Source organism: Tachysurus fulvidraco, chromosome 14, assembly GCF_022655615.1.
Source record: "Tachysurus fulvidraco isolate hzauxx_2018 chromosome 14, HZAU_PFXX_2.0, whole genome shotgun sequence".
In the NCBI taxonomy this organism is placed as follows: domain Eukaryota; kingdom Metazoa; phylum Chordata; class Actinopteri; order Siluriformes; family Bagridae; genus Tachysurus; species Tachysurus fulvidraco.
The window spans coordinates 22101696-22113710 of record NC_062531.1 but is presented as its reverse complement, the minus strand read 5'-3'; the positions used below and the strand labels follow the sequence as shown (position 1 = coordinate 22113710).

General features: G+C 39.8%; 1 protein-coding gene across 8 annotated transcripts in view; it reads right to left on the bottom strand.

The window, feature by feature from the left end:
- The window catches only part of pdlim2 (PDZ and LIM domain 2 (mystique)), a 56894-nt gene that overhangs the window by 6698 nt on the left and 38181 nt on the right, over positions 1 to 12015 (bottom strand). For all 8 annotated transcript variants that reach the window (XM_047799719.1, XM_027167259.2, XM_047799720.1 and 5 more), the window contains one exon: positions 2964 to 3085. In XM_047799719.1, coding sequence (XP_047655675.1) covers positions 2964 to 3085 — 122 coding nt within the window. The remainder of the gene's footprint in view (positions 1 to 2963; positions 3086 to 12015) is intronic.

Here is a 12015-nt window from a genome sequence, read left to right as displayed (position 1 = left end):
TATGTGAATGTGTTCTCGGTCAGATCTACCTGTTGAAAACATGGAATGAGAAACTATCATGAGACATGTGCAGGCTGAGATGAGAATGAGAGACCAGATGCAGAAGGGAGCGATGAGAGACAAGGGAATGTGACGGCTATGGTAACATGTGCCGACTACTTTATGTCCATATACCTATATATAGGTGTGTGTATATTATGTGTTTAAATGTACTATACAGAGCTCCATAAGGCTTACAGGGCATGCTAATAGAGAGAAATAATGATGGAACACTGTGATGAAGACTGATATGAAGTAGTAAATGTTTTGTAAAATTTACAACACCAGCTATTTGCCCATGACTGCAATCATTTATTATATTAAAAAAATAAAAAAATAAATAAAATGAAAAAATGTCCAACGCTCTAAAAGCCATACATAAAAAGTTGCATCAATGATTTTTTAAAATTTGTTTCTGAACCTCAGCTGTAATTGCTGTATGAGCTGCTGCTGGAAAAAAATTACAACAACTTCTGACCAATCGGAGGTGAGAATTCATCAGCACTGTGGTATAGCAATATATAACCATATAGAGACAGATATGTAAAAGTCAGATACTGGAAAGATGTGACTATAGAGAGAGAAATAAGATGAGAGGTTACAGAAAAAAATAGAAAGAAACGGAGAGCAATTCAAGCAATACAAGTAGATCGATTTATGACAAGGATACAAAATTACAGAGAGATGTATATACATATGCAGACAGATACAGGGAGAAGAGTGAAGATAGTAGACAGATAGACAGTAGAGTTAGAGATAGACAGGGATAGATAAATGTGATGGAACGAGAGATTAGAGAGACAAATAAATGGATATGCAGGAGAATGAGGATGGGATGTAAATCTTCAGATCCAGATGCAGCCATGTTCTGTGAAAAATTGCCCCAAATTGAATCCAGATCCACAGACTCGAAAATAGACTTGCTCTCCCCCCCTTTTGTCTGCGAGCCCTTATCAAGCTATCCCTTTCCTATCCTCTCGCTCCTCCTTCACTCACTTTCTGCCCTGAGATGGCAAGGTACAGCATCCAAATCCATTAAAAAAAACAAACATACCTACTGACATACAGCGAGGCAGACATCCAGACCGAGACACAAAAAATTAAATAAAACAAAACAAAACAAAAAAAGAAACAAAGTACTGGATATGACTGATCAGATGTCCGTGTATTTTAAGCTAGTTTTCTGATTATGTCTAGAGAATATTTATTGTACTCTAGCTGCTTCAGGCTGCTGGTGCATGGAAGCAACCTCTTGAAAACACATTTAGCTAATCAGGCTTTAAACAAAACCCAGTCAAAATAGATGGCTACATCACAACTGTTTAAAAAAAAAAAAAAAGAAAGAAAAAAAAAAAGCCAAAGAGGAGAAGCCAAAGACGTGCTTGTACTGACTAATGCAGGACACTTGAATAAAGTTACACACTTACCTCAAAAGACAGAGAGCAAGTTCTTCACAGCTAGACAGACTTCAGTGGAAACCTCACACAAACACACACACCTAAAACTGGCTCAAGAGTACAACACTCGTATGTAAGTTTAAGCTCATTTGCACACAAACACACCCCTTTGCTGAGTTAAACAGAGCGTTTCGGTCTAAAAGGTGTGACCCTTGCATAGAAATACTGTATAAAGAGGAGGACTCTATATGCTGAGCATGTGGAGGGGTGGAGCTGGAGGAGTGTGTGCCACAGGAGACTGTGTATGTATGTCTGCATACATTTGCGTGCGTGTGTGTAAAAAAGAGGACCAATTACAGGAGAAATAAAATTCAGAATGTACTAAATAAGTAAAAAAAAAAAAAGTATGAATTAGGAGAAAACTACAAGGAGATAGAGAGCGAGCGAGCGAGAGAGACAGACAGACAGACAGACAGACAGAGAGCGAGCGTGAGCGAGAGAGAGAAATACAGAGACAGAGAGAAAGACGGAGACGGAGACAGAGAGACGATCTGAATGAAGAGAGGACCTACTCATGATCCAAAACATACAAGCTAATCAGGCAAGCGCATGATGGAGGTAGTGTAATGACTTGGGCTTGCATGGCTCAATACTTGTTCTGGAACTTTCACATCGATCTTTATTGATGATGTAATTCATGATGGTAGCAGCAGAATGAATTCTGTCTACAGAAAAATGCATCCAGTCTTACGTACAGTACTATAAGGAACTTAATCATGTAAAAAGACAAAGATCCTAAACGCACTGCTAACACAACCAAGGACTTCATCAGGTGAAAAAAGTGTCGCCAGACTTGAACCAAACCTCACAAAAGAATGCTTGGAAATATCAAGTGCAAATTACTTTAAGTCTCTTTACTTTTACTCGTATAAAAATTGAGTGGTCTGCCACACAAGATGACACTAAGTTGTTTAACACATCAACATGCAAATATTAGAAAATGAAACATCTGATCCATCATCTTTTCTTCGTGTCTTTAATGTACAGCAGAAGAAAATAAATGGCCTGGCTGTTTTCAATACTTTCAGAGAGGGCTGTGTGTCCTGACAGAACCCTAAGACAAAAGAGCTGAAATCAACCCTTACACAACAAAAGGTGCATGTTAATGAATTAACATTCACAGACCGGAATCATACACAAAGTCACAGCACTGAACAAAAACATGTGCTATGATTTCTATGTAAACACAGACGTCACGCAGACGAGAGAGAACTGAAAACTCAACATACACACAAGGATCTAAAGCAGGAAATCAGTGTGGATATAGTAGCAGCAGGTCTGAATAAAAGGAACAATTCATCGAAGTTCTAGGAACTTTCTTCATTTTGTTTCTAGAGGAGGACCACAAACTATTTGTGTGAAGTTACAAATTAAACAGGACTTGTGCAAGAATACGTACATTAAAGTACGTGATGGGGTGAGAAGGGTGTGATGGGAAAGGGTACGTGCGTGTGTGTATGTACGTACCTGTTGCGGCGAGGGGATATGGGAACCTCTCGTTCATTTGGACTGTGTGGTGAGTAGCGTTCAGGTGGTGTCGGAGTTCGACTGGACACAGAGTTGCTGCGGAACTCCACTGTGGAAATCTCCTGAAACACCACAGAAATGCACCATGGTTACAATCTGAACAGTACAAAAGCAACTTAAAACATTCCCTAACACAAGTTTCTAGTTTTGTTTCGGACACGTTAACCTAGTTATTCCCTTTTCACTCGATTTGAAATCTAGACAGTCTGGGGAGGCTGAGGAGCTGGTTTAACTTTCCATCCATGCAAACATTAAGCAGAATTAAGCAGTGTGTGCCCTTAACGTTTAATCAGATTTTGGTTTAGGCAAACGAGCTGGGGAGAATGATGAAGACCAAGAGGAATGTGAAAGAGTGACTTAATTTAGCATACTGATACACTGACATCAGTCTATATTTACATTAAGAGTACAGAACTGTGATGTGTGTATGTGGGCTTGTTTTTATATCTTGGTCTACACAATGATGGGAAACTGTCAGTTTTCTATTAAAAAATTAGAAATAATAATAATAATAATGGTAAAACCTTTAATTAAATATAAATAAATTACCAATGTTTATTTCCTTTCAGTTTCTGAGGTTAAGGTTACCTTTATGTGTAGAAAATGTATGGCAAAGGTGTGTGCTGAAAAAAAGAAAAAGGGGCACCTGATTTTGTTCAGAGATTGCAGAGCATTGTACAGATTCACGCAAGTGTTTGAATGCACGTGTGCGAGTGTGTGTGAGAGAGAGAGAGAGAGAGAGAGAATGAGAGATGGGTGTGGTTGAGTCGTTGATCTTTAGTTTCCTGAGGTTAAGTCTCAACCAGATCGTTATTAACTATAGTAATACACACAAGTCTGTGAAAATGGTGTGCAACAGTTATAGAAAAGAGAGTGTGTGTGTGCTTTGTTAAAGCAGAGTCGATTACGTCAGGCACACACATGCTCAGGTGATGAGATTTAGCGACCATTCTCTGTCACATAACAGAAAAGAAAAGTGCATATAAAGCAGAGATAACGAAGTGATACAGAGAAAGAGAGAATCAGGTGGGAAAAACTAACAGAGTCGCTCCCACACCTGCCCCACCTGAGGCATGTAATCGCCGTGAGCGTTAAGGCATTAAACAGAAAGCTCATCTTCAAAAGAAGAGTAAATCGGCTTATAATCCTGACTAAAGCTTTAAGTGTGCTCGGCTCTGTCATCGGCTTTGTGGGCCTCAGCATGAGTGAAAGCTAGTCTGCATTCCTGGCATTTAGCACTTCTGTTCGAATCAATCCTTCACTGTAACTACACACACACACACACACACACACACACACACACAGACACACAAGTACACTTATCGTGCCAGCCAGGCTAGTGGCTGATTGCTATTTATATCAGTGCTTGAAGCGATTTTCGATGAGATGACCAAGACGTAGCTTGCTCGCTCCCAGATGTTTGGATCTGGAGTTCATCATTGCTGGTGCTCACGTCAGTTCTGGGATCAGAGCATAGTTGCAACATCTGCCCATTACAGCTCTACACAGGCAGACTTGAAAACAGGACACAAACGTTGTTGAAGTGTCCATACAGCCAATTGTTTGTTCTGAGATCAACTAATTAGCGAGCAATTGTGGAGATATATATATATATATATATATATATATATATATATATATATATATATATATATAGATATATATATATATATATATATACACACACACACACACACAGCACAGGAAACAGAACATCCACAGATTTTTTTGAAGGAGAATGAAAATGTCCAATCTGAACAGTAGAGGGCAGTCTCTACAGCAGAGAACTATTGAGAAATGGGAATACTTACACTTAAGGCTGTCACTTTCAAAAATTCTACAAGTTGAACAAATTTAGGTAAAGTGTTACCAGGTTGCACTTTCTGGTTGTCACAACAGAAAAACAATCACACATCATTGCTAGTTAGGAGTTAAACGGCTAAAATGACAACACGTAACATAAAAGATCTGTTCTTAAGGGGGTCGGTCATGCTTTTTGATTTTACTGAAAGTGTGTGTATATTTGTGTTCAGTGGCAAAAACACATTCAGTTATTTAAGTTGTCTTATTTAATTTTAGTTCTCTACATGTCTACTGATCTTTTTTTGATGAACCTGTTGATGTAGCAAAGGAGCTATGAATTACTACACTGAACAGGACCAAGTGACCCCTAGTTTGAGCATGCTGAAACTGGAACACTCACAGGGGAATAACCCAGGATGCCCACACAGCAGTGTCCATGTTTAATAGACCATCTGGGATCATAGAGTGAGAGAAGCTCTCTGTGAGCCAGAGAGTGAGTGAGTGAGTGAGAGAGAGAGAGAGAGAGAGAGAGAGAGAGAGAGAGAGAGAGAGAGAGAGAGAGAGAGAGAGAGAGAGAGAGAGAGAGAATTCAGCACTCAGTCCATGGTCAGTCCTTTAACACTAATTCTGACCAACAACTGGTCATTGATTATAGGCAAAACAAAATGAAATAATTTGCATTTACAGTAGAACACAACACATCCCTTCAGTGTTCCCTCCAAATCCAGATCCCTGTAGTCTATAGTAAATGTAGCTTAAGAGGAGGAGCTTCCTAAGTTATAACATGACGGACATGCAAGAAGAGCTGCCCCGTTCTAATTGGCTGGATGTTGCTGAAACAGAGTGTTTGTTTAATTCATGTTCACAGATCCTTAGTTGCTGCTGAGGACTTATTAAAAAAATTAATTAAAAATTATAATGTATAATAATGCAAGACTTAAAGTTCTTATGTCACACCTGTCTTACTAATCACAGTCCATTTCCAACTTACACACTGATACTGCAGACATGAGTGGCTTCATTAGGCTTCAGAAGCTAAGCAAGAGCTTCATTAAACGGTTACAACCGTTTGACAGACCGATCTTTTTAAAAGTTGTTTTAAAGAAGAATGATGTACCTAATGTAAATAACAGAGCAGCTGTATGCACCAATTCACATTTTTGTTGATAGCATCTGAGATGGATCAACATTTAATGCTGAAACACACTTCATGTCTACATCACACCAAAAATCTATGTACCGAGTAAAACCTCCTCTTGCCTAAGGACCAGCTGACAGTGATTACGCAGACTCTCTGTTCTCCATCTCTGAGGACTGGAGTATTTCTGCAAATAAACCATATCTTTCATATTGCAACGTGTTGCTGATATTCACTGCAAGCTTCCTAGCGAATCCTAATAATGAGATTCTACAATCTACAAACAACCTTCATGCAGATTTTCGAGATGAGTGACAAACACCCCGAGAAGTCAGTTAAAATCTGAACAAGCTCGAAAGGAATGCACACACAACCCAAACAAAGGAAGCGGAAGAAAAAGGTTTTACCCAAACATGAAAGAAAGGAACGAAGGAGAGAGAGAGAGAGAGAGAGAGAGAGAGAGAGAGTGCAGGGGGTGGGGGTGGGGGCACTTACCAAAACACGCCCCATTTCCCATCAGCCACATTAAGTTGCCATAAGGTGACCATTAAGATTCAACTGCATAACCAAACAAATCAGATGTCTCACTGCATAACCAAACAAATCAGATGTCTCACTTCTCCACCATTTTAAGGCATCAGGATATTATTCATGTTAGAAGCAGTACATTCCATTGTGTTTGAGTTGGATCGTGACTATGAGAGAGCATCAAATGTACATACACACTTCTTTAATAAGGCACAGTTCAGTACGCCTTATTAAACTCTATCCCTACTGCAATTAGAGACTCCAAACAGCTCACACACACACACACGAAAACTGTGGTCAAAGCTTTCAGAAATGCATGCTGCTTCCTTTTCCAAACCATGCAGCAGAGCCTGTTATGTAATGGAGGAAGTTATGAAGCATCACACAAGACCTCATGACCCTGGCGCTCGGGATTTGGCTCCCGGTGTTTTGGTCCTACTAATAAAAGTGCCTAAAAACATACCGGTTTTAAGAATAAGCCAACAATAATGTTGGTGACAGCACACACTCGTTACTAGACCTTAATGCTTGTGTTGTGATTATAGTCTTTCAATTTGTAAAAACTATGACAGGGAAGAATTCAGAAAGAGAGGGAGGGGGAAGAAAGAAAAAAAAAAAAAAAAAAAAAAGGTATTTACAATTTTTAATGAGGGTTTGGAAGAATCAGGACTAGAGAAAATAAATCCACCTGAACAAAGAAAAAAGAACAGATTTTTTTTTGTTGAGGAAGTGGTGTCTGAGCAAAGTGCAGAAATACTGTCACACTATCAACATGCAAGCAGTTTATTGGCTGCTTGTAATAACAGCACGGGAAAAAATGTAGACGTCATTGCTCGCGGCTGCATTCAACCCACTGTCACTTCAGGAGCTGTTCAATCGCTTGTGGATATGAACTGCACGTAACGTACAGTATGTCTATACTAATGTGTGTAATAATCGTGTTCTATGTGTTTGTTTAACATCATAATGGAGAAACCACACAGGCAGTTGATTTTGCACTTACTTGCCTCCCACACACAGACACGTACACTAATCGGTGCAGACAGACACCATATACAGCAGCTTGGAATGGGCCCCAATCTGTATGATTATCTAGCTAGGATAACCTGCATATGATTAGGAGACCATGTAGCAACTGTGTATAAAATGGACAAAGAAGGTTAATTACAGTAGATGTAGTATGTGAAGTAGAAGTAGAAGTAGAATGAGAAAACAGGTTTGGCAGGCATGTGTTTGCAATAATCCTCATGCCTTCAGGTGCTGCAGTGAGGTTGGTATTAGACAAGAAATATGTCCTGCCTTCAGCAAAAAGCCTGAGATTGCAATCATTACCCACATCATCTTTTTAGACATTAGTGGAAGGGGTGGCAGGTGGAGGCTAAAAAAGGCCAGTCTAAGAGGAGTTGGTTAAAGCAGTCTTTTCTCTCAGTAGTTTTTTATGAACCATGACGCAAATACATAATGGGAGCATTTCACAAGCAAAACAAGACTGTAAAAGGGAATTTCTTTTCGTTGCGCCTAGCATGATCTCATGCACCCACACACAAATAGCAGGTTGGCTTTTTAAGATAAGAGGGCATTGACTTGCAGCAGGACGATTGCACGCTTGTATGTGGCCACTGCTGAAGGTTTGCTGAGCAGTGTGAACAGCTCTTTACCCTTATTACTCCTTCTGCTCTCTCTCATTACAGCCACAATGTGCGAGCACGTCTGGGGATGGGGTGTGAGAACTTGTGATAATGATGTCCGCCGAATTTGCTCTCTGCATGCTGTTATTATAATCATTAGGATGATATAGTTGGGCCTGTTTGTGTTTGCTGTGGCTCTTTATGGCTCTCTCGTTTGTTGGTCGTCTACTGAGAGGCTCTGTCTCAAAGGCAGAGACCGATGACTGTGCGCAGCTACCTCGCTCTAGGATGAAAGAACCCAGACAGAGCTGATCTAAACCATATGACGATAAACAAAGTTATCATCAGAGATGATGAGATTTCTTGCTGGTGTGGGCGTGTCGGTCAGTGTTCAGTGCTCAGGCTTGCGCACACATGCAATGTTTGTGTGCAAGTGAGTGAGACACTCTGACCCTATTACCTGAAGTCTGCGACGTTTTACTACAAAGTGAGAACTGTTACAACTAAACCTCTTACTGGACACATTATTTACAAGGTCCATATCCAGACCCCATTACATTACAGAAACAGGGCTTTGCCTGTATGACGGTTACACAGTTGCTAGTTAAATATAAAGCCCTTCTTTAAAATCCAATTTTACCCTACACAACTTACTGACCACTTTATTAGGAACAATGATTGCTCAATGATTGGCAACAGCACTGGTCAAGAGTTTCAGTTAATGTTTGCATCGAGCTTTAAAATTTGGGGAAAAGGAACTGATTCCTTTGTTTTCTGAACACGGTCTCTTGGACAGTTGGTGCTGGACGGCCTGGTTTGAACCTTTGTTGTGCACAACAGTCTCTGGAGTTACCACAGAATAGTTTGAAAAACAAAAGATCCAGTGAGCGGCAGATCGGAAACACCTTGTTGAGATAAGAACTGCCAGAACGCAGATTCCCTGAGCTGACAGGAAGGCTACTGTAACACAAATAACCACTCTTGTACAGAAGTGATGAGCAGAAAGGCATCTCAAAATATATACAACACAGTGAACATTGAAGGTTGTGGGGTTAGGACAGTCTATAACAGTACCCCTCTCTTATAAGACAAAAACAGGAATAATAAGGCTTGCACTACTGTACTATCCAGAAACTATCCAGCTGTGCAGGTTTAAGCCCTTAAAGTGTTCGGGGCATGTACTTCCTTTCCATTGCTTGTAGCCGTTTACATGCTGTTACTATAAATAAGAGAGAGAAAGAAGAAATGAAAGACGGCATGCGACTCCAAGAAAATTGTTTTTTTTTTTCTCATTTGCTCAATTAAGTTGTTTCGTGCTGTCCAAATGCAGCTGAATTTCGGAGCTCATTAGACATATGGTCTTTGTTAAGGTTTTGTTTCAGCTCATGACTACATCATATGCAGACCATTTGCTCCCTTTTTCTTTCTCTACTCTTTAATATGACATATAAACACCAGAGAGAGTGCAGGACCACAACCTACAACTGTCAAACATGTCTTTTACTCACAGTGAAATGGTTTTGTTGTATAATGCTTCAAATGAACAGTTGGCTAAATCGTTGGATGTATTTATCTTTCTAGATGACACGCAGTATGTATTATATGGGGAAAGTTTACTTTACCGTCTACTACAACACAGCATCATGTGTATATTTAATACTTTTTCAGTGATGATTGAACGTCCAACATTTGCAAAGTACATTTCTGTAATGCTTTTTCCCCTCTTTAGTCTTTCTAAATGTTTACATACTTATGTTTACGCTATTTAAAAATTCAACTTTGTACTTTCTTTTAAATAAATTATTGCACATCCACTAGCTGTAATGGGCTTTTTTTGCAAGCCTACTCTTATTTAAAACAGGAGCTCTGCTGTAATGAGACTCAAGTCTCCTGTTAAACAAAATAAACTAATGGCTGTTTTTAGATGAAAGGAGGTAGATGGTGGTGGATGAGGTAGTGTGTGGGCCAGCTGCTGATGAGCTCTTGCTTTCTAATGGGTCTAAAAAGTCGTAGTATAAATCTCTCCAAGTTGAGCTATCGTTTACAGTAAGATAATCTCCCTCCGTCCTCAACTGTCGCGGTTGAGGGTTGTGTGAGTGGATAAAGAGTAATTATAGAGCATTATAAATCACTGACTTATCAAATAGACACCCGAGATGACTTCACATTCAACTTATGCCTGTTGTCTTTATTTCTTTCTCCTGACATGATGTTTCAAGTTTCTTTACAAAGTTCTTGCTCTTTTCATCTTCCCTTCAGTTTCTCTGATACAGACAAAACCAGGTTTGTAAAATAATTTAAAAGGTCTCTAAATTGACACTGTCTAAATGCATTAAGGTTTGATGCATTAAAGTCAGAGTAAATGACAGTGGATATGGTGGCAAACACTCCAGCATACACGAGTATGAGCCATCAGTCTAAATTCAAAAAAGCAGTTTTTTTTTTACTCCAATAAAAACATTAGATAAGATGGCCTGGATGATTCACATGCAGAATTACATGAGAGCTGTGCAGGTTTTCTGAACTCCTGTAAGATGATCTACTTTACAAATAAATGTTAGTGATAATTAATCAAAAACTTCACAGGTCAGTGTTTTTAATTTAAACTAGCAGTGTCCTTACTGCACAGACAATATTAGAATCATCTTACACCCTTTTCTACTCTCATTAAACCTGAAATGGAAGTCTTGCTCATTCGGTCAATGGTCTTATTTAGGCAATTAAATCTCACTTACACAATCATAACTCAACCAACTTCCACCGTTGTGCAAGAGCAACCTTCAAAAAGCTGTATCTTGCAGTACCATTACTGAGAGCCACCCAGTACACACCGTCTGAATTGCATTATATCAGAGTAAAGAGCGGTTACATAATCGCTGGACTTCCAACAATCTCTCTCCTATGACATTTATGCAAGCATGGTGGCTTAGTTGTTAGTATGCCCCGCACATTTAATTTCCACAGCCACTATGTGTGTTTGTACAGTATGTTTCCTTGTGCATTGGGAGTTTCTTCCAGGTACTCAAGATTTCTCCCCAAAGGTATGCCTGGCAGATTGGCACTACTAAATTGTCCATAATTAGTGAATAATTAGTGGGTGTGTGCTTGTGATTGTGTTCTGTGATGGACTGGCACACAGTGTCCACGGTGTCACCTGCCTTGTGCCCAGGGTCCCACAGGATAGACTCCAGGCTCCCAGCAACCCTGAGTACAATACAGGGGTCAGAAAATGTGCGGATGGATCGATGGATAGTTATGAACGTGATCAGAGTCATGTCTGTTAACACACATCAGGGGATACAGGCTCAAATCTGATTCTCTCTTGCAAGTAAACATGACGGTAGAATATTTTAACATACTAAAAATGTTAATATGCACTCCAAATAGGCTGTTACTTCTCACTATCAATTGTGTACAAGGTTTAGTCAGGACCACTTCAGAACGGACGGCACCCATGGTTTGGGGAAAAGCCTTGTAATTAGCTGATTAAGCCAAGCAGGTGTGTTATACCAGGAAAGACAACTAATTATTCCTGAATGAGTTATTCCAAACCACACCATGGTTGGAAAGCACTTTCAGCTAATGAACTGGACTCCCTGTGGGAGGCAGGGTGTGGGACTGCCAAGGATATTTTATTTCCCTGGAATTCTTTATGTGACAATGAAAAATCTAGCCGTGGACCTTGCCACAGAAACGAAACAATTCAGGTGGTGTAGGTCTAAAACTATAAATAAAAAATATATAGTAGGGAAAAGTATCTTGGTTACCTTGACAATGTTTGGAATGTTGACCTACCACTCAGGCCTATTCCACTAAAACCGCACCAAAATCATAAAACAGGCCGTATCCTTAGCCAGCCAAAACCTCCCCCGTAATCCCTGGCAGCCTCGGGTCT